Source organism: Chrysoperla carnea, chromosome 4 (assembly GCF_905475395.1).
Source record: "Chrysoperla carnea chromosome 4, inChrCarn1.1, whole genome shotgun sequence".
In the NCBI taxonomy this organism is placed as follows: Eukaryota; Metazoa; Arthropoda; class Insecta; order Neuroptera; family Chrysopidae; genus Chrysoperla; species Chrysoperla carnea.
This window is the reverse complement of record NC_058340.1, coordinates 32,914,930-32,939,771: the sequence shown is the minus strand read 5'-3', so window position 1 is coordinate 32,939,771 and position 24,842 is coordinate 32,914,930. Positions and strand designations below refer to the sequence as shown.

General features: G+C 29.2%; 1 protein-coding gene across 1 annotated transcript in view; it reads right to left on the bottom strand.

Annotated features, from left to right (window-relative positions):
• Positions 1–1,134: 1,134 nt before the first annotated feature.
• The window catches only part of LOC123298680 (furin-like protease 2), a 38,421-nt gene continuing 14,713 nt past the window's right edge, over positions 1,135–24,842 (bottom strand). Inside the window, exons 3-13 of the mRNA XM_044880772.1 lie at positions 15,336–15,440; positions 7,517–7,726; positions 6,981–7,275; positions 6,601–6,904; positions 5,291–6,457; positions 4,774–4,961; positions 4,183–4,617; positions 3,882–4,120; positions 3,017–3,254; positions 2,757–2,938; positions 1,135–1,996 (exon numbers count right to left, since the gene is read on the bottom strand). Coding sequence (XP_044736707.1) covers positions 1,829–1,996; positions 2,757–2,938; positions 3,017–3,254; positions 3,882–4,120; positions 4,183–4,617; positions 4,774–4,961; positions 5,291–6,457; positions 6,601–6,904; positions 6,981–7,275; positions 7,517–7,726; positions 15,336–15,440 — 3,531 coding nt within the window. The 3' untranslated portion in view covers positions 1,135–1,828. The remainder of the gene's footprint in view (positions 1,997–2,756; positions 2,939–3,016; positions 3,255–3,881; positions 4,121–4,182; positions 4,618–4,773; positions 4,962–5,290; positions 6,458–6,600; positions 6,905–6,980; positions 7,276–7,516; positions 7,727–15,335; positions 15,441–24,842) is intronic.

Sequence of the window (24,842 nt, the reverse complement as noted above, 5' to 3'; positions counted from 1 at the left end):
ACAAAAAAAAAACGTAATTTTAAAAAATATACATATTTATTAATAAATTACTTCTATTTTGTCGTTATGAAACCCAAATTAGCATTAATATAACATAATAAATACAGCTATCGCATATATAGGAATGAAACCATTCTAAAATCGTATTTTTTTATTTTGTTTTGCAATTTATATTGTCAAGTACCAAAAAAAAAAATTATTATTATTGGAATAATACTTTGAGAACAATATTTTTTTAATAATAATAGGTTTTTTTTATTAATTCAGAGCATAATTTCTTTTCAACATTACAATTAAAAATTAATCTTATAATAGTGACATTTTTTAAAATTATTTTCTAGTTTTAATTCAATTATAATCGAAAATTCATTCGGCAGCGAATCTTTTACTTACAAAAATATTTGAAAAATTTTACTAGATGGAAAAATAATTATGTATCTTAATATTCTATCCAGCCAAAATTGAAAGACAGAATATTGTAGTCATAAAAATTCAGAGACCTTAAACCGTTCAAAATAGTTAAATAATCTTTAAGTCATTTTATAGAGAACGTAAATGAAGAATTTTCTAAACTTATTGAAGTATCGTTTCCCTGAAATTCTATGACCCAATCATAAATGCACTATAACTTGACTGTCTCACAGTTTTGGCTAGATATATTTTTGATAAAGAATTCTTTTTCAAATATAGAAGTTCTAAAATTACAATGTAACATCTTCCACTCTGTATTTTCTATGCTCTTTCTCAAAGAAAACGAAACATTAAACTACTCCTTTTAATAAATCTAAATATATAATTATGTCATGAGAAATAAAATTGAGACATTTACAACAATGCCCAAAACAATTAAAAAACGGAGTCATTTTGAAACTTAAGCCAAAAAAGATTCTTAAGAAAATACAAACTTTATTCTAACAGAGAAAGTGGAGTGAGGAAGATTTACACGGATTTATAGCTTAAAATCTTTTATGTGAATATTACATCACAAGGACCGATAGAGAGAGATCTATGCAAAAATTTAACAAAAAAGACAAAAAAACACTGGTAAAAATAACAATAGACAATATTAAAATATGTATAGGCCGTCTCTATTGTTCCCTGTGACGTAAACAATCCATCTAAAATGGTGTTTGGCATATGCCAAATACATTATTACTTTTTCGATTATAAGAAAATTAAACATAGAATATAAACAGAGAAAATGTTTCTGTGATTTGTTCAAAACATAAAATTGTGATAATTCTAGCAGATATCAGTCTGAGTCAACATTTAGAGTCTTTTTTTTTAAATAATAAAAAAATTGGAAAGAGCATAAAACAAATATAAAAATAAAAATTATTATATATATCATATCAAAGTAATATTTTTTTCCATGAAAAATTATGAAGAAAACTTTAATTAATGTTGGCACCAAAGAGGCTAGAATAGAGCTCAACGTTTTTTTCCGCCTTATTAACATTTTCCTTATTTTACATTATCTTGGCTGGAAAAAAAAACATGCGATGAATATTATTTTTCAATGAAATAGGAACTCTAGAAAATAGAGGAATGTTTCCAACATTCGATGCTAGAGGATGCTTTCGTTATCTTCATTTATTTTCTCTATCCGATCCTCTTTGGTTAGAATCATGATGAACTGACTTAGGAAAAAGATATTAATTGTACCACCAATTAATTATAAAAAACAAAGAGCACTTCATAATTAATATTTTTTTCTAAATTAACACAACACACGTGGGAGGAGGCAGGGAATGGTAGATAGATATGAATTGAATTCAAAAATAAGTCTTTTTTATCCGTCTCTTTCTTGAATAAGGGTTTTGTTTCTTTATGTTTTTGTTTTTTGTTTAGTAGTATTAAGTAACTCTTCACAATCACTTCCACTGCTAAAATCATCAACTGCTACCACATTATAATGGCATGTCACTTTTGGTTTCTTTATTGATACATGACTGTAATCACCGATTTTCCATGTTTCATGTCGACTGTTGTGCTGCTTAAAAGAAATCAAAATTTTTTTATTGTTATCAAAAATTATTGCTGAAAACATGCGCACTATACGCTAGATATTTGTGTATTTTAAACTGTGAGTTAAAGCTATTTTTTAAAGTAAATCCTTCATTTAGTTTTCAGAGAATTCTTTATGATTTTCTCAAGTCGTAGATCATGTAGGATTACGTCCTGTTTCTACGGAAGTAGGAAAAGTACCATTTTTTCCATCTTCCAGTTCGAATATTTTTATATTTTAAAATCAGTAACAAATGATATTTCGTAAATATTTCACCAAATCATAAAACAAAAAAATTACTTGTTTTTTTTTTTAAGAAAATTTTTTTAATGACAAACTTTCCAAAAATTGACCATCTATTAATCTATTATTCATATAATAAGGAAAGTAACCATAATATGAAGTCATTCCTGTTTTTGATTTTCGTGAGAAACGATATTAAAATTACTAGTTTAAGTCGGGTTATTACATTGTATTATAGGGAAACAAGAGAAAAGACACTAATTTAAGATTCATTACTCGATAGCCAGAAATGACAGCTTCGTAGCCTGTTACGTTTTTGATTGCGGATCACGCAACAACTATTAGAGATATGGAAATTTGGTTTTAATTACTTAGTATTGAATCTATGAAGTTATTTATCAACATTTCTTGGCTAGTTTTAAATAAATTCAAATAATTTTCATAATTTTCTAGCAATAGTACGTCAGCTATCTAGTGCTTAGTGCTTAAATTAATGAATACTTACTTGAAGTATTATGAATATAAACGCAAACAAAGCTATTATACAAACACCAGCTATCACTGCAATCGATGTAATCATATTGAATTGTTTCATAAACTGAATATGATCAATAAATCTTCCACTGGAAGTTTGAATGGCATCCTCACTACTTCGTCGTTTATCGCCTTGATGGTTCTTACAACCTTCTTGAAGAAATGAAAATCAATTTAAAGTACAAACCAAAAATTGTAGATTCGAAGAAGAAAAATTTGTCTCAAACTTACCTATACAATTTTTACAAAATTCATGACATTTATGGCACCCATACTCATTTTGATAAAATCCATTCGGACATGTTGCACGACAATATCCAGCAGCTAAATGCCAAGTTGGTGGACATGTTACACATTGATCTGCTCTAGGTCCACTGCACGTGGCACAGCTTAAATGGCACGGCATGCAAATACCACGATCACTATAATAACCAGATGCACAGCGTACTTGGCATTGTCCAGTTTGAAGCTAAAAATGAGCAAATTGTAGTTTTTATTTTTTTGTGCAATATTTAATATGGATAACAAGGAGAGAAGGGGATTCTACACATATGTTAATGTTAAGCCTTTTAGTATGGTTCAAAAAGTTGAGCAGTATTCATCAAAACTTTGCATTTTGTTGAGAAAGAGACCAGCATTTGATAAAATATTGCGATAATTCAAAAATCGATCCTGTAAATTTGTCAGAAAAAAGTCGATAAAAGATACGTAGTTTGAAATTCGGAAATGATCTTCAACTGAATCAGTCTGTACATTCGAGTGTTGAATTGGTTTTGTCCCCGTCTTTCAATCAAAATCTGCTTCGCATCATCAGCCAATCGGATAGTCTCGCCCCTAGCCTAAATCCAGGTTTTCTGTTTGAAGTACTCAATTCAAAGACAAAGAGAAAGAGAGTATCGAGCTCAAGATATGTATGGATATCTGACTAGTCAGTTGAAATTCGTTTAATAAATGGATGTATTTACAGAACTATATTTTTATTTCAAATTTATTTTGTAATTTTCCTTATGAAATGCAATTAGGGTCAATTTGATAGACTTATGTTTCACTTCAGGTATTATTGGACAGAGAGTTTTGTATATTCGAAAATACTCACATGAAGACCTGGAGCACATTTTGTACAATTTGTTCGTGAAACACAATCAATACATGTATGCAGACAAGGGATACACCGACCATTTTCTAAATAAAAACCTTCGCTGCATGTCTTAACACACCGTCCTGATTGGAAAAATTGTGGTACACGGCAGGTTAAACATGCATTTCGTTCGCCAGAATTACATGTTTCACAATCTTTATGACAATCTTGGCAGTCATCTCCGTTATAATACTGATCTATAAGAAGAAAAAGGTTTATAAATTCATCGCCAAGTAAACACAGTCTTCGGAAAACTTACTTAAAGTACATTGATCGCTTCCAACTGGCTTGCAGCGTCCTTTCTCATCTAAATACCAATTCTCTGCGCATGCTAAACATTTATTCATATTTTCACATTTAATGCACGCTTTGTTTGCACATTTAACACATTCTTTACGTTTATCATCAGCATAAAATGATTGAGGGCATGTTTCCAAACATTTGCCATTAAGCTCATATCGTCCATCTACGCAAGTGATACAGTGTGTAGCATTTGGTCCACGACATGTGGCACATGAGTCATCACATGGAGCACATTGATAATCATCTGTTTCATGCATTTTCGATGGACAGGCTGCCATACATTTATTATCGTGTAAAAGTAAATGATGGTCGCAAGTTGTACAATGATTTGGACTTTTGTCGCAACTACCACAATTTGGCCCACATGGTATACAACTGCGTTCGGTTAAATCTGTAACAAAATAGTATTTATTTCCTTTATTAAGTATTTCTTCCATTCGAAAAAATCACAATCAATTTTTTTTTTCAACGAATTTGATAAAACTCTAAATACAGATTAATCCATAATTTTCGTATTCTTTCGTAAAAAATTAATAGAAATACTCACTTTCGAAGTATCCTTCAGGACATTGTTGCATACAAATATCTAAATCTGTAATACGAAAATGATCCATTGCACAACGTACACAATTATCTTGCCCTGGACCAATACAAGTTGCACAAGATTCGTGACATTGTTTACATAAACCTGTTTCGTCGGCATAGCTTCGTGGTGGACAGCTAGGTATACAAGTCCTGAAAAAGATAATGAAATGTTACTAATTTCCAGATTGACATGTAAAAAATTGAACTAATATTATAAAAATTCTAACGAAAAGCAGGAGTTATATTTCCAGGAACAAGGTCGATTTAATTGGATTAAAAAATTTGACAGCGATTCCGCAGCAAAACCTTTGTCTTTTCTTCAATATAAAACTTAAGAGATAAGTTTTCTTTTGCAACGGATGCATTCTTAAGAACTAAAGAACTGGTTAAGAAATTTGTAATCTTTTGGCAGACGAGCAAAAAGGCAGTAATATATTTCTCAATATTAACTAAATTTTTCTAGAGTATAATTAACTTACTTATCCAATTTATTGTTTTTACAAGCCACACAATTGCTTGGACCAGATCCATAACATCCCAATTTCTCATCACATTCGCTATCACAATTTTCTTTAAATATTGATTTGGTTGATTTATCTTCATCCATATTTTCACGTGAAATTTTTCGATCATCTAACGAACTAATTGCTTGTTCGGGTTCTGAACCAGCATAACTATATATATTTGGGAAATTTTGGAAGTTTTTTATTATATCTGTACTAAAAAAATCTCCAATCGATGTAGATGGTTGTGTTGGACCCGCTGTTGGGAATGAAAAAGTATTTAACGGGGATTTCCATAGCGATTGTACTCCGCCCGTACTGAGCCCCTGACGTAGTCGTATGGGATTTGTGGCTGTGCCATAAAATATCAATTGCCATTTCTTCAATACACCCGGTTGATTAACATGTCGATTACCAGCGTTTAATATTTGCAAAGTCCATCGACCTTCAGCTTTTTCACCCCAAAAGTGCACACTTAAAAATGGCCAATCATCGAAATTTGAACTAGTAACATCTCGTGGCCGTTCAAATAATAATGTGGAAGTTGTACCCATTGGAGAAGTTAACAAGATCCGCAAATTTCCTCGTGGGAAAAATCGTAAAGTAATTTTACATTGAACGTGTTCTAAATATTGAACTTCATTCAAAGTTCCAGAACATCCATTAACATCCATATGCAATTGGAGTGCATGTCCGAATGTTGCATCAATTGGAGTTTCTTCGGTAATTTCTTGGGATTTACAAATATGTTGAGGTGGTACATTTGTCCATCGTTCGGCTAACGTGACCATTGCTCCAGCATCCATTAAACCGTAACCAAATTTGTGACTGACACGACGTTTAACACCATTTGTAATCCAACCAGTTTCTTTTTCAAGTGGTCCTGCACGAGAAGTTAGCACTACAAGGTATTGCATGTCTCGCCAAGTCAAGGCTGGATTCGCTTCTAAAGCTAAGGCGCAAATTCCAGCTGCTAGAGGTGCTGAAGCTGATGTTCCAGTATGTTCAACGGTACAAATATGATCCGGGCGTAAACGAGCATCCATATCAACAGTGGCAACACTTTTATCGTGTCCTGGTGTGCCAGAACTGTAAGTCGATGCTAGTGTAGAAGAACATTCTTCCAAGTACCACGGTTTATACCTAAAAAAATTAACCAAATTTAATTTTAAAAAGAAAATTTGAAGATGAATCTACACAACCTACGTGGTATAGAAAACAACAAAATTTTGTGATGTCCGTCGAAATAAATGTAGTGGACGTCACAGAAAAACAGAGAAACTCACCCGCCCTGCGTTGCACTGGAAATTGATAGCGTAAAAATACTATTTGTATATCCATCACAATTACATGAATCTGTATGCCGGCCACCATTACCCGAAGCCCAAACAAAAATGGATCCCTTTCCTTTACGACCACTGGTTACACCATAGATAAATGCACGACGAGCTAGTGGTCCTGGACCATCCACAGTTTTACCATCGTCTTCAGGTCCCCACGAAGCACTGTAGATATCTATGTGTTCGGGATTTAAACTAAGCGCACGAGCTTCGACAGCATCGTTTACAATCCCATCCAACATTCGAACACCTAAAATAAGTTGAAAATGAAATTTAATCGATTTCTCAAAAGCTTTGCATATTACAAGAAAAATCCATTTTCTTACCTCCAATACTTGCATTGTAAGCAATTCCAACACCGCAAAATTGGTTAAAGGCAATTGCAGCAACTTCTCCTGCACATCTTGTACCATGCTTGTTGTCTCCATTATCTTGAGGCATAGGATCGTCATCATTTCCGTTTATATCCGTACTAGCTTCCGGGTCATAATTCAATGCTAAATCTGGATGATTGGTTTGAATTCCGTCATCTAATATAGAAACGACTACACCTTTTCCAGTATATCCTTTTTGCCATGCTGGACCAACATTCATATCCAAACCATCTTTTGCACCCCCATTCTAAACAAAATTATTTAAATCAATATAAGTATACTAAATTATTAATTAGTCTAAATCCAAGTATTTGGTGATTCTGGCAAGTTAATTGTGTTCCTCTTCTATTGAGAAAGAGGGAAAGAAAGTGAAGTATTCAAGACGGGAAGGTTTTTTAAACCCTGGAAAATGCAAGTTGAAATCATCTACCTCTGATGATTTAGAAACATTAAAGATTTGTTTGGATAGAACATTAAAATATACTCACTAGATACCATTGTTCCTTAAACAGAGGGTCAGGAAATGCCCGTGGACTAACTGATCGTGATTGTGGTTGACCGTGTACAGGTATTTGTGGCGATGCTACATTAATCGATGATGGTGCTATTTCACTAAAAAAACTATCTACGGATGGGAATGGAGTATCAATATCACGTTTTCGCCGTTTCTTTTCATGCTGTTGTTGAACCCAGAATACCTAAAAGTTAAAAAAAAATACATATTTAAAAACCCAGGAAATTTGTATTAATAATTTAGATGAAAAATAAATTATCATTTGGGTTTACAGGTATATGTTCTTCATTCGAAAAAATATGACCTTAATTTGTAAGATTTTAAAGGCTTCACTTTCATATTTTGTAGAGAGATTTCGAACAATTTTTTAAGATTTTGTCATACAAAGTTACTTCCATACTTTTTGTGCTTTGGAAAAATTATTAAAATAGAAAAATAATTTTCCTTAACGATTTGGATGAAACTTATTATTTAACAAGGATCAAGGACCTTTAACTCTCCGTTTGGCGCATATTCAGATTGTCACATACTTATCTTAAACAGGGTGTCCCAGGAGGAACGGACTCCCTTTTAGCATCAGATAAAATTAAAAAAGACGAAAAGTGCTTTTCCATGTTATTAATAAACTTTTAATTAAAATAGGCAGCCAATCAAAAGCGCACTACAGCGCTAAGACAGTGGGGGGAGGGAGAGGAAATAATAAGAAACTACGAGAGTGTACGTTTGCATATGTATGCGTAGGAAGGTCTGTTAATTTCATTTTCTGTCTGATGCAACAAAGGCGTCCGTTACTTTTGGGATACCCTGTATAAGGTATATACATACGTCTCTAATCCAAATTGGTTCATCTGACAAAATAACAAGTGATGTCCAAGTTATTCACGATTTGATGTTTTCTTTTGAGACAAATTGTTCGTCCATTTTCATTTATTGTATAGATTCAATTTTTATACTACGTTATTCTCATAAACATCGATTAAAAAAGAAAAGCGATTTTTTCGATTCTTTCTAGGGGGGGGGGGGTGTATTTCTTAAAAACCATCAATAACTTTTACAGATTTCTTACTTACAGTAAATTATAAATATATAAAACATAAAAAATAAACTTTTGTGCAATTATTTTGATGTAATCATTATATTATTATTATTGCAATTACATCAGGAATTGTATAATTTCAAGTCTAAATATCTGGAGGGCTATTACGTATTAAGAGATATTTATCACGTCTTATCTGAATATACAAAAACAAGTTCACAAAAACAATTTAAAACAAAAAAAAAACCTAAGTAAATTGGATACGCGCAAACAACAAAAAAACTACAGAAAAACAACATTTTTTATTATAAAAACGTGTTACCAGTCACAACTGTTAACAAAATTGCATAGAATTCGACCTTTACAAACAGCCAACAAAGAACACTGAATATAAAAACAGCATTTCAGCAGAATAATTGGACTTACTTTCACTTTCGCAAAAATATTTGTAGTATTTATTGTAAATATTAAATGGCTTTTTTGTTATTTACACATAGTAATTTTTACTGTACAATTGTGAATAACGGTGGTCTGGCTGGGTCCCTCCCTTTACCCCCCATTTACAATAAATATTTGTCCAATTTATTTGTTTATGACATAAATTGCAAGCAAGACTGGTTTTGATTGAATAACTTTTAGTCAAGAATTAATTTCTGTGACAAATTCATTAAATTATTCTTGATGCAAAGTTATCTTCTTTTTATGTCATCTCAGAAGGAGAAGGAAGTTAATACTTTGGCGTATCCAAGGGGATTTAATTAATTAAAAAAAACTTAATATATTTCGAAAATTATTTCAACCCATTTAAAGTGATCTTCGATGGATAGAGGCACAATTGATCCAACTTTTTCGCGAACTTTCAACACAGTTATTGAAGCCGATTATTAAGCTTCTTAATTCTTCAATTCAATTTTTATCTTTTAAGTTGCTTCAAATTAATGTTTCCGGAACACTTTTTTGAATTTGAGAAATTTTCAAAAGCCAGATAAAGATAAATCAGGAGAGGACGACGTTTCCAGAACAATGATATTTCAAATTCTAGTGGTACAATTAAGATAATTCGAGAAAATGCATTATGACTTTGCAAAAAATCTGGTAAAATTTTTAACGTGCTTCACGCAAGCGACGCATACCGCTCAAATAAAATTCTTAGCAAATAGTCTGACTAACCGGAAGTAATTTGATTTCACCAACACCATAATATTGGAGAAAACACATCACTTTTTGTTCACGGTATTCTTGGGAACTTAAAATAGCTATCGTTTGCTGCTTTTTAATCTTAATTTCAAAGAAGAATTTGTAGAAAAATATACATGTGAAGAGTTTTCTCCACAGAGAGAAGGTGAATTTCAATAAATTAATGAATCTAGATATTCCGAGATATTTGGTTCAAAAAGATCCCGGGTCATACATCAAATGCAAGGAAAAAATAAACTATTTTCTTGTAAAAATGGAAAAATTCCAGATTTTATTTTGACTTATAGAGTATTGTTTTAAAAGCTACTTTTTTCTTTAAGACATCATAAAACCTTAATAATTATTAATAATTCACTTTGCTCACTCTTTATATACAAGGGGCTTTCACAAGACAGGAGCTTTTAAGTTTATACATATTTGATAAATATGACGTTACTATCCATGTAACTTTTATACGGGTTGGTCTAAGTTATAACAGCAAAACTTCATCAAACTGAAGTCCTGGTGTTATAGTTTGTACTACTCGATAGCACTAGGCTCATTGTAAATAATATTTTTCGTAGCCTGCACCAAACGAACAGAACATCTTGTACAGATAAAACACAAAAAATAATATAAATAATTTCTATTTTCATCACAATACGAAGAAAGTATAAAGAAAGACAAAAAGAAAATCATTTTCGTTTCATAAAACAAGGTAAAAAAAAGTCTTAATGGAACGAATTTTCTACACCTCCACCAATTTTCATTTCGATGTAAACATAGAATTTTGTGTGTATATACGTATATGTGTGGGCGTACGGAAATATCAATTATTCATAGATTTTTGAAATTAATTTTAAAATTTAATTTAATTTATATAACAAATATAATACGCCCTTGGATATACGCGTTTAATTAAAAATTTTACATTGAATTGTAATTAAATTTTAAACAACAATGTGTTTATACTTGTAAAATGTAAAAAATAAAATTATAATAAAGTTTTTAAAATCACAACAAATTCACAATTAAATTGATTCAGTATAGAATTGACTAACAGAAATTTGTTTCCAAACTTCTACGATTTCACAGATACAAAATAGACCTACGACCAGAATATGTTTTGATAGCTCATTTTTAGAGAGGGAAGAAATTGGAAAAGATCTTGTCAAGATTGCATCTAGCTTTCCTCTACGAAAATTTTCATAGCTGAACTTTTGAAGACGAAATTTAACAATTCCATTAGTTTACATAGCGACTTTAACAGTCGGAAACCATTCTTGGACGATTTTCAATCAAGGGTTCCGAAAGTAAACTACTACTTTACATGTTTTTTTTCATTTTAGTTTTTACATAACGCAGTCGGGTTCTTTGACTTTAAAAATTTACACTTTTTAGTTAGGATTTTTCAAATAACTATTAAATGATATCCCACTTGATAGGTTTTGATATCATCAAACCGTTTTCGAAATGGATTTTCGAGTATCGGACAAAATAAATGACTTTCATCCAATTATTTTCTTATTTGAATGTCGTTTTCAATTAATATTCCTGAATATTATGCTTACATACCAAAATGCTTGAGCATCGGATTAAGGAATCTCATATTTCATTTTCGTTTGTACGAAAAAATAAATCAGTATATTTTCAAAAAGAATTCTAAAATAAATGTTGTCACAGGTGTTATGAGATTAGAAAAATAAAGTACCGCTATCTGTACTCCGCCCTGAAATAATTTCTGATAGCGGTGTTCATTTTAAAAACCCATTAAACTACAATGGGGGTTTGCTCTAAAATCCCTTTGTTGAAAGGGAAAAGAAGGATAAAACTAAAAGAAGTAAGAACTCCGCCTATAGGGTCTTCTTGAGGATAAAAAAAACTTATTAAATTTAAAATTAACTAAGTATTGGTACAATTATCCCGCCTTTAGGAAAATCAAATTTTTTTCTATTCGAAAATTGTATTTGTAAAAGAAGGAAACATTTCTAAAGCTCTTTTATCATAACTTGGGGAAAAAATACTCCGTTTTGAGTAGACAGTTCGTATCTGACTAATTTGCAAATTCACTTCGCAAAATTGTTTTGTTTCCACCAGAAATATGAATATCACATCTTTATTAACATTTCGTAGCTTGTTTCGTCACCATCTTCCTGTAATAGGTAAGCTATGCCTAGGAAAATGAAACTTGAAATAAAAACGACATTATTTTTAAAATTCAAATCAAATGATTTATGTAAATCTAAAATCATAATTTTTCCAATGATTTTTATGCCATTTATTTATTTATAAATTAATGTATGTATATTTATTTATCATTGACATAATATTTATGTACTTTTAATTTTTATTTATTTACATTTTAAAATTTCTTATACAACAGCTGACGCTGACGCGAGAAATAACACTTAGATATACCACCTAGATACTACTAGCATACAAAATATTATTGTCAAGAGAAAACATTTATTTGTAATCAAGCAAAATAAATCTACAGCATTTAGATAATTGTTTGATTAAATGAAATATTCTCAGTCCAAAAACGTTTCCTTGCGAGTTCTCCAAGGAATCGCTTTGAATCATTCTGTGGTTTTCTCGGCAGATATTGCTATTTACTAAATTAAAAAAATTTTAATAATCCAAGTATGTAATCCTACTAAATTTGGTTCAAACTTTTCAAATTTGTGGTCAAAATTAACCTACTGCTCCCGGAATTAGGCACATAAGTGATAGCTAGCGAAAAACTGGCATCACAGCGGAAAAGAATGGCCTAAAATTAGTAGGTTTCAAAAAAAATTCCAATAAGATCGGATCAAATATGCCTGTGTTATCAAGAAAATCGAATTTTTTAACTTTATGACGTCATCAGAATCCAAGAAATTTAATTTTGCTCTATCACATCCAAATTTTATCCAACTTTGATAAACCAAGCATGTAATTCTACTAAAATTGGGCTAAACTTTTCAAATTTGTGGTCAAAATTAACCTAGCTCTAATAGGTTTCAAGAATATGGCGTCCTGCTCCCGGAATTAGGCACATAAGTGATAGCTAGCGAAAAACTGACATCACAGTTGAAAAGAATGACCCAAAATTAATGGGTCTCAAAAAAAATTCCAATAAGATCGGATCAAATATGCCTTTGTTATCAAGAAAATCGAATTTTTCAACTTTATGACGTCATCAGAATCCAAAAAATTTAATTTTGCTCTTTCACATCCAAATTTTATAAAGCAAGTATGTAATTCTACTAAATTTGGGCCCAACTTTTCAAATTTGTGGTCAAAACTAACCTAGGTCTAATATGTTTCAAGAATATTGCGTCCTGCTCCCGAAATTAGGCACATAATTGATAGCTAGCGGAAAACTGACATCACAGTTGAAAAAAATGACCCAAAATTAGTGTGTTTCAAAAAAAATTCCAATAAGATCGAATCAAATATGCCTGTGTTATCAAGAAAATTGCATTTTTTAACACAGAAAACAGCGTTTTAAGAATTATTATTCTATAATATAATGCGAAAAACTAACTTTGTTCAAACTGTAAAAAGTTTTATGAGTTAAATTTTGCAAGATTATTCAAAAAATTGCACTGGCTTAACAGGTGGTTTTGCAAATAAAGATAACATTTTAAAGCCACGAATTTAGAAATTGAATAATTTATAATTTTTATATACCATTTGTAATCGAAATGTAATAGTTTTACGACATATTTATATCGATAATTTGAGACATTACATAAAACTTTTCTAATTGAACGACAATTTTATGTTCTCATAAAAATTTAATAGGAACTTCATAAGAAAACGTCAACAAGCCGGAACTAGGAGCTATTATGTAATTTTAACAAAAACATTGAGTAAGAGTGAGTTGCACTTTCAGGGTTCCGTTTGCACTATTAACAAGTTTATCTTGGCCTAAAATTTCTGAAATTTTTCAAATATCATATCTCAAAAATTATTAGACATACGAAGCTGTTTTGACTAATGTCAAAAGCTTATAATTCATGAATTGAACCTCAAAAACTGAAAATTTTGCAGTTTTTCACGTATTTTGTAGGAAGCACAACTTTGTTTGCTTGCAAAACGTAGTTTCCCCCTCCCCTAAGGTGTCCAAATAACCTACCAAAAAAGCAGCTTTATATCGTCTTCCGGTCGCCATTTGTATTAGTTGTCTAAAATTTTGAACATTTTTCGATTTATTTTCTAGAAAACTTTTATTGATTATTATAATAAATTTCAATTGATTATTATATAAAAATCAGGCATACAAAATTCTCAAAAATTTAGCATTTCTGAAATTTTTCAAGCATCATATCTCAAAAACTATTAGACATACGGAACTTTAGCCGACCTAAAGTCAATTCAATTGTTTCATATTTAGTATACTTTCAAAATGATGCTAGCAACTCATAGTTTTTGAATTGAACTGCAAAAATTTTGCAGTTTTTCACGTATTACGGAGGAAGTACAACTTTTTTTTGCTTGCACACTCTCCTAAGGGGTACAAATAACATACTAAAAAAGAAGCTTTACATCGCGCTTTGCAATTTTAATGTAGGATGGATTAGCGTAAAAGATATGAAACCCATAAACAAATTTCAAAATCATGACTACATTAAAATAGGATTTAATTTCATGCAAAATTGCATAAAGTAAATGATCCATTTATTTTATTATTTCCCCAGAACATACACAATCAAATGAGTTATTAAAATATATATACATTTCTGTGGTATATCGTTTTTAAACTAGGTATATAAAAATATAATACTTATAGGTTAAAAAAAACGTTAGCTAATTATGTAGAATACATGGCATAGAGGTATATATTGTACATTATATTTGAATTATTATAATATTGTTGCTCAGTTTGTAGTGCTATAGTGGTTTATTGAGCACGAAGGTTGAAAGAATTTACCTTGAACGAATTTCAAAATAGCAGTAGAAAGTTAATATAAAATGACAAACGAGAAATATATATATATTATTATAATATTATGTTTATATTGTTGCTTGGCTTTATACTTTATAGGTACATTACGAATAATAGGGTGATTCATGTAGGTTTGAAGCAGTTATTCTAAAGCAGTGTCCTTATAGATTGATTAAAATGAAGAGCATATCTTTTTTTTTTAAGTGAAAACTTCTTTATCGACATTGGGCACTTTTTGGTGGGGGAAAATGTTATTAGTTCGCATTACCGACATGGTGTGCGTTAGCCAACATCCTTATAGCAGTATATCTGTAGCTATACAGCTGACGTATTGTGTAACATTAGTGCTGCGTATATAACAAGTGCATTGAAATTTATGTATACAAAAAAATATCAATGTGTAACGTTTTTACTTGAAATTTACCGACTATCAATTCATTTATGCAATACATATTTTTTAAATGATGTAACTTTTACAGCTCTGTGAAAAACAGAGCAAAGTTTATGTAATATGGATTGCATATACTATTTAAACAAAGTAATAAGGTATGCACTACTTGCATTAAATCCGATAAATTAGCCTGTACGCAAATTATGAATAAAATGTAATATTTTAATATATAAATATTTAAATAAATGTATACAAACCTCTGGTTCTGAGTTCAATTTTGTATGATATAAATCATTCGACTCTAACGACCTTTTGTGCACATGTTGATGTTCAAATAAATAATATCCATTTAAACTTCCAATCTGAAACAAAACAAAAAAACATATTATTTTTAATATTTGACTACAATATATTTTTATATATCTATATTATATTATTATTATATATTAATAAATCTTACAACTGTTGTTGCGGCTATGTAATATTGTTTTTCAAAATGAAAAAAGCATGTAACCTTCGAAAATATATTAAAAGTTACATAACAGAGGCCAATTAAATGTATGTTATTGTAAAAGTATTGATAAATATCATTTCAAAATGAAGCCCGCATAGTGAAATTGGTGTAAAAAACGGATGATGTAAAATATTTTATAACAATAAAATGCATTTTATGGAAGAAAAGAAGAAAATTTTTGTGGTTTGGTAAATATTCACGATCTTAAGATTTTTCAGGAAGTGCTATCGCATTCATAAACGTTATAGGCATGTTCCTCAATAGAGGCCAGCGTAAAAAAAATCACCAAGATAACTTTTTTGAACCTGAAATAATTTTGGATATGATCAATAAGCCTTTTCGAACAATCCATTTGAGGTTCTTAAGTTAAAGCTTCCTTCTACAGGATATGTCACCAGACAATGTCGTACAAATAAACGTGACACAATAGGGTATTCCACTATTTTTAAAAAAAGTACTTCAAGATGTTGATTTTGCTAATAAAAAGCCACCAAAAATTTATTTCAGAAAAATACACACGCTTTCTTGCCAAAACCTTAAATTAAATTTTAAACCTTTTTTAAACTGTCAAAAACGCGGGCATCCAATTTGATGACGTAATATGGGTATCACTATACGAAATAAAACAAATAAGTTTAACAGATATATTCATAGACATCTGATTATAATAAATATAAATACTTATTATCTATGTATAAATTATACCCAGATGTCTACACTGAACTAACTGATGGTCTATGACTCATACCGCTATGACATCACAGCAGGGCTTACCCGCGTTTTAGGTCACGTCATATACAGTTTAAAAATTACGATTTTTAATTTTAATATTTTAAAAGAAAAATGTGCTTTTATGACTCGAAATCAGAATATTTAAGTATATTTTTACATAAATTTTAACTTTTTTCAAATTTCATGCTTTATTTTTGACTAACTATAATACCCTATTTAGAAATTAAATTGATTTAATGATTCTAATGCCGGTTTTCCACTAAACAGTTGAGTTTTTGTTGAAAAACAAAAACAAAACTGAAAAATTAACGGATATTACATTGCCAGATTTCAAAAAGTTTGAAAAAAATGCAGTTTTGTTTTTTTCGGGACGAGTTTCTGTTTTGATTTTGTTTGTCCGTTTAGTGGAAACTGGTCTAAGAAGGTTTTCCGGTAACAGTCAACCAAAACAAATAATCTATCAGTAAATAAAGTTTATTTTGTACATATTCCAGTAACGTTTTGTAATATTTTTAGGATAAAGGGTTCAAAAATTGTAACAAATCAGACAATCTTAAATATTTTGAATATTCAGAAAGAAGATTTGCGTACATGCGATTTTCATTTTTTTCGCTAAATTAATATTCTGTTTGTGTATACGATTACAGATGATTTTTCCTTAGTCGTTGATTAAATACGTAAAATCTTTTTCGGGTTAAACTTATATAATTCATTTGTTCAACTAACACAATGAATTTGATCCAAACCTGGGACAAAATAATTTAAGATTTTAGGTGGTTTAAAAAAATTGAATGAAAAAATTCCGATCCAAAACACATTTATTTTTTATCATCAATTTACATAAAAATCATTCTGTTATATAACACGAATTTCATTCTAAAATATCCTGCAAAATATCTTCATTTTTCTCTCATTTCTTTATTAATTACTGTTATTATACTAATACGTAAAATTTAATCTTGAAAATATTACATAAGTACCATTACATAAATTATGAGTACGTAATTTACTCAAATTAATAGTCCTTTTTTATATGAAATACCACGAGCTTAATTGGAAATCTTTCATCGTCATCCATCGCATATTATAAATATATTTTAAATAGAATTGTATTAAAACCAATTAAAATAATTGAGAAAGTATCTTTTCCTGTTACGTTTTGCTATTTTAATCAACTCCTTCCAATTCCAACTAATTAATTAATTCAATTAAAACGGTACAGAAGTAACAACAAAAACAATTAATTAACGGTAATATATAAATAATTTTGTAAGAGTATAAATTTTTACTAATTTCAAATTCTTTTAAATATATTCAAGGCTAAAATTTAGGATCATTTAGGTATAGTTTTTTTGTTAAATATCCACTGACAACAATTGTCTGACTATATTCATTTTCGAATTAAGTAATTCTTATGGCAATTTCAAAACAAGGAAATTTTGTAAAATCGAACCAAAATCTTCCAAACGATTTATTAATGTTAAATCTTCTTAAAAGGTATGATCTAAATAATTTAAAGAATATTTCAAATTCACAATTAAAACTAACTGTACCTATTGATTTTGATTGAGAAAAAATCTATTGATTTTGGAATCTGCATAATACAATAAAGTATTATATTGAAAAATATAAGACATTCGGAAAAAATTATAGAGCGTTTATAGGGTCGGCAAATTGTGAAAGTGAAAACAATCAATTGACTGAGTTAATTGTTGAAATACCTTGTAAAAATAGTGTTAATTACGCAATCGTTGTTTTTTTTTCATTTGTTGGTCATGTAAGTATAGAAAGGTAGTCAATCTTACATAGCCACATATACATACATGTCACACACACATAACTGATATTACCATGTAATACATGCTATATAATTAGTTCCCCCTAGGGTAAACAGTGACGTTTTCGAAAAAATGTTTCAAGCAAAAGTGGTTTATTTTTTATAAGGAATATTTCTTTAACGATTCGTTCTATCTCTAAAGGTTTACAAGATGTGTGGGAAGACCTAATTGTCCAATGTTGCTCATTTACGAACTCGAAGTCACTTTTTACGTCCTAAACACACCATAAAAATTTCAGTTTGTTATCTCTTGTCGTTTTCGTCCGTGATTGTATTCACGGACGAACAGACTAAAGAAAATGAGAATAATTAGTTGATTTTACTTAACACTTATTCCCTTTTTTTCGTACTATCGATATTTTTAAGCGTTGCAAACTTGGGTCTAAACTTAGTATACCTTGATATATTTCATATATAAATGAGTTAAAAGTTTGCCTGTGGTTAAAATTAATTTTTTCATAAAAAAAATATATAATTTCTGAAAGAAACAAGTTCTTTTTGAGAAAATTTGAGCCGGTCTAGAAATGTATAAGTCTTTTTCGTAAAAATTGTTCTTTTACGAAAACACTCCCTCTTTTCTTTCGCAAAAATATTGTGCCTCGTTATTGCATTTATGAACAACGAGGCACACATTATTTTGCGAAATATTTGCGATCATATCGTTAATTTTTCAACGAGTTTTATCTCGTTAATAAATTAATTATTGATAAAATAACTTTTAAATTAACATTGTAACAAATTACCGGATAAATAATAATCCAAGGTTTTATTAATTTTATTGTTTTTTTTTTTTTTTTTTTTTTTTTTTTTTTTTTTTTGCTGATTACTAGTTTTTAACTTTGCTAATAATCAAAATCAAATTAAACACGCGCGAGAGGTAACAACAAGCATGTGTAAGAATTATGTAGGGTTTATTATATATTATGGTCGAATGATTTTTTGTGAATGAATATAAAATTTTTGATAGCTTATCTTTTCTATATATTTCTTTCTACAAAAAGATGACATTTTAGCGGAAACATTTATTTTTTTTCAAATCAGTGCGCACAGAAAATATATTTATATAGTTTTAAAGAAGACGTTAAAAATGACAGGCACAGGAAGTGGAATAACTTATGAAAAAACAACTTTAATTCTCATAATATTTTTGTGTTTTACATTTACAGAATGTGTCATGAAAGCATACTCATTCTTTTTATTCGTGCGTTTTCAATTTAAAGATCAATTACGATATTAAAAAATTCCTTAAATTAAGAGATTTTCGGAATGCAAAACCTAGCCGAGAATACTTTTGTCAAATTGAATCTTGAACTTAAAGAGTTAATCCATGTTTATAATTACACTAGTTTACATGGTTTTTGTCCTTTGAGGATGTACGATTTAAAATGAAAATTTTTTTATATGAATTTGGACTATGTCAAAATCACTTTTGAAAATTTTAGGGGGGTTGCCCCATTTAATTTAATAAATAAATGACTTCAAAAGTAGGCATATTTAACATTGGTTTATGGTAAACTGGTATATGGATGATATGCTTTCATAGATTTCTTCAAAAGTAGTCGGTGGAAATTAAAAAAAAAAACTATTTTAAGGTAAAACGTCAATAAATTATTTTAAAAAAACCGTTGTGCCAGAAATAATCATCTAGCATGGTCTGTTACAAGTTCTTTCAGAAAGATTTGGAAAAATGGAACATAAATTCTTAAAAGCTATGCTTTGCTTCAGAAAAGATAGAAAAAATGGAGCAAAAATGCTTTACAGCTTTGCTAGTTAGTATTTTAAGGATGAATTTCTATTGACTTCGAGTTGAGACATAGTTATTAAAATGAAACAAATTAATGTTTGTATTTAGTTATTGCCACTAAATAAAACAAAATTCACTGGCAGGGCATGACTTTTATTTTATTTTGTAAATTAGTGTAAGTATCTAATAGAGAATACTTAAAATTAGTAAGTTGCTAAACAAGCAACGCCATTTTAATTGGGAACATTTTTCGATAATCAAATAAATTGGGACGAAATTTAATGAATAAACGAGTAAATTATCTTATGTTATTTCGTTTAATTAATAATTAATCTGCTAAACCAATGTCACAACGAAAATAAATAAATTTTTCAATGTAACAGGTGACATTAACAAAAGGTCATAAAAATTATTTGATTCATTCAAGAAAAATAATATTTCCATGATAATTTTCAACATATTACCTTTAATAATTGTTTTCCATGTGACTTACTAATATGAAATTTGTTTAGATTTAAAATTATTTTGTTTTCAGAAAATTCACATGTTTACAAATATTATTGAGATACAAATTTTCTTCAATTGTGAAGTCAAATTAAAGACCTTGAGGCAATTACGATAATTTATAAACTTAATGATAGAAAGTTAGTATTTTCGTCATGAAAATGGAAAGCCAAAAATGCTTATGTTGTAAGAAATATACAAATTTGTAGGTAAATCGGCAGCAATATGTTTTCTAGTTATAATTGGTGATTCGAGGTACATTATGATATTATTCCATGCAGCAAATTTTATGTGCCATGTTGTTGTAATATTTAAATTTTAGAACACAAAAACCATAGTGTTGAAGAAAAATAATGCTATAAGAAGACAATTTTTATTGTGATATTTTAAAAAATGGCCTTAAAAACAATTAAATGTAAATTTTTGATTTTATGTATTATACCTTACCCTATTATTTATCAATATAATAATTAATTTAATCAGAAACTTATTTTGACTTCCTACACAGCAGGTTGTGTAATAATGGAAAATATGAAAAATTGATTGATCATTCCTAAACATTGTGTTTATGATTTGTTTTAAAATGTGGATGTTTTGTGTACAATGAAAATGTTTTGTAAATAATGAAATTGATTATTTAATATAAATAATATATCGTTTTAATTTTTGTTTGAAAGCGCACGACACATATCAAGTTTGAAAGCTTTTATTAACAATAAACAGTGATTTCGTTTATAATTAATTAAAAATTTTGTTAAAATTAAATTTTTCTGAAAAGTTTTTTCCAAATTGTCCAATCAAAAATTCCGACTAAATTTGAAGAAGCTAAACGGACATAAAGATGAAATTTGGATTCAGTTGGGGTCCAAAGCTCACAGCTTTTTCAAGCTATTGTGAATCAATTTCCAGAACCTTCCAAAGATGTAAACAATAGGTCAAAAATATATATTGACTTTCAACATAAATATTGAAATTCCCAAGGACACGAATTTTGTATACGTAGCCTCAAAAAATTATTAAATTTCTCAATTAATAATAAAGTTTATTGAAAAAATTTTTTAATTTATGAAAAATGCAAAACAGTTTTAGCTGTCAAAATTGTTCCATTAAGTCCAGTAAGAGTAAGAAGAGATATGATTTTCACATCATTTTCAGGAAACCCAAATGCAAGAAAATTTTCCCTTTGAGATAAGTAAAATAATAATGATTCCTTAAAATGATCTTAAATATTCATAAAATTTATCTCTAATGCAATAATATGCCTTAAGGACGTTTCCAAATAAATGAGTGAATGAAAATATTTGACTTACATTTCAAATTTTGAGGATGAATTCTGTTAAAACTGAGACTTCTGTTGTGGAAATTAGACGATAACTAAGAGTAAAATTTTTCAATATATACTTTATAGTTTTTTAAAATATTGATGCCTAAAGATTCAGAGAAAATCACTTATAGAAGAAAAAACACACAAACGCCATTAATTTCATCACTTTAAATGTATTTTATGGAAAAACCGAGTGCCGCTTGTTATAATTTTCTATATTTTTCATGCTTTTAATTAATGAATATTAGTTTTCCATAATCTTAAGAAAATTCGCCTTGTTACATAATAAACCATACCTTTAAAAACACTTCAATATAGAATTATATGTTTATAAAGAGCATTAATGAGACTGCATATACACGAAGATGATTCCGAGAAAACGCGATTTTTTGAGAACGTTCTTAATTCAACATTAATCTGAATACATTCTATTTTGATGCAAATAGAAATAAATATGAATGCACTGAGATACCTATTCTCCAAACCGTAACTTTTTTGTGTTAAAAAATTAGAAAAATTTTCATTAGCTGAGTTGCCTGGATATTTTTTTAAATTTATTATTATTTATTATCTACAAAAAAATCACTGCAATTTAAAAATATTCAGCTTTTTATACCATGTATATATGAAATATACATAGTATATTAAGTTTAGTCTGAAGTTTGTAACGCTTAAGAATATAGATGCCACGAAAAAAATTTTGGTATAGGCGTTCATAGAATCATTTAATTAGTCCGTCCGTCTGTCAACTCGATAACTCAAAAACAAAAAATGATATCTGCTGAAAAAAAGCTGAAATTTTTACAGCGTGCTCAGGACATAAAAAGTGAGGTCGAGTTTGTTAATGGGAAACATAGGTCAAATGGGTCTTTCCATTTTGAAACTGTTAGAAATTGAACAAAAGATTAAATATAAAAAATGTTCCTTATACAAAAATAAAAACCTTTTGTTTGAAACATCTTTTCGTAAACGTCACTGTTTACGCATGAGAGCGCAAATTAGGCGCAACTTATATATGTGTATTATACGGGAATATCATTGATGTATGTGTGACATGTATGTATGTGTAATATGACAGTGTAATCAACACAATCTATACATGGTATTTTAACGATCAATTCAATTGTTTGTTTTCACTTGTTTTTTGTACCTTCTGACTGCATTATAGGAATTTTTCATTTTGATATTTTAATTAAATTTTCATCATTGTATTAAAAATAATGAATTTTTATAATCCAAATACCACACCAAAGCTAATATTTTTTATTATTTCTACTTATATGGATTCTCTTCACTTTTATATTATTAATGTTTGAACCGAGTTAGAGTTTCAAAAATATAGTGTAACAATATTATGGAGTGTCCTAAAACTACCAAGCGCCTTAAAGGATTAAATTCTAAGCACATAATTTCTGTATAGTTTTTGAATCCAATGTACCATAAACGAGATGGAGCTTTGCTTAGTATAATTTTGAAAAGTTATAACATACAATTTATCTATAATTTATCCTGAAGAATTGTCATTGTAAGTTTTATGCTAAGAGCGGCATTTCATTTAAAGGTCAAGTTAAATGTATAAAATTGGATTTTTTGAGGAAAGTTTTCAATTTTGAACGTAAATCTTCGCCAACATTCAACATAATCCAAAATATGCTATGAGAATAAATTGTAGTGAATTTTATTTTCTACAACTTTCTTTATTTTCAACATCTCTTAAGCGTGCTCCACATTCTCGTGAGGTAGCACGAAGTCAGGCCAAAAAGGGGAATGAGGATGAAATACTTGTGGTGTTTCCGACTTCGCTTAAAATGCGGTTTTTGAAAAAATCGAGAAAAACGTAAAAAAAATATTTGCTTTGTAATTTGATGAAACTCGGTGGATGGGGTAATTTTGATCCAAAAAGTATAAAAATCAGGTTAATTTAATGGTTGGATGCAGAGTTTCTGAGATATCGCAATTTTTGGATCGATTATAGTCCGTATCTCAAAAACTATGCCACCAGTCATCAAACGCACCCTATCTCTAGAATTGAATCCTCTACATCCCTACGTTCTTGTTATACGATAGTTTTGAAGCACCTTGTATATATTATAAGGGATTCAAAGTCATCACCCTATAAAAATAATACATATAGCTTATACTACTTCATCATAGTCACTGGATTATAGTAGCATAAAGTAGAAACAGGTAATGCTTTAAAGAAGACAATGACTATATCGTTAAAAACCCCGACCTTATATACTTCGTGACTAGTTGTGCGTATCATAGATATATATTTTATAATCACGTGAGAGTCGAGTAGTACCTAAGTAGATTTATTTATTCAGAGTTTTTAGACATAGTGACTAGGAGCACTTATAAAATATTATGTTTTAGTACAGTCATTATTATTAGTAAGAATTTTATGTTGAATAATAAATAATTATAATTATTTGTAAAATAATAAACAATCATCAGACATTTTGTGGTTTTTGTAGAAGAAGGGAATAATAAATATTTATTTATGCTTGATGTGTATTTATAATACATAGACGTTGAAATCCTGTTGACAAGTCAATGGTGTACTTTTCATGGTTTCTTTGTTCTACGATTAACAAGGGAAAGGAAACCACTACATTGCTAATTTTGTTCACTATAGAAGCGAGTGGGGGTTTGATTTTGTTGGCACGTAACTATTTTCAAAGAAAAATTTGAATACATGTATTATGTTAAAATTGTTAGTTAGAAATTCTATCAGAACATAATAAAAACCTCAACGGTATATCCATTAAATATATCACGCTAAATTTCTTCTATTTGAACCCCTTTCGTCAATCTTTGCCACGCTGGATTCAAAATCTATTCCTTATAATAAAAAATTTACAAAATTCTAAAAGCTAATACAGAAAACTAAAATGAAATTGATTGCGAACATTACCCACTGAAGCCCCTCCCCTATATCACTCTTCGCCACTCCCAGAAAATTTTCTCTTTCCCTGTTTGTTTGACGAATTTTATTGATAGTCTTTTAAGTGGTTTATAGACAAACACAAAATTTCACCCAGCCTATCACATTATTGCTGCTGTTTTTATATCCTGTATATATGAATTATATAACAAGGAATACTCA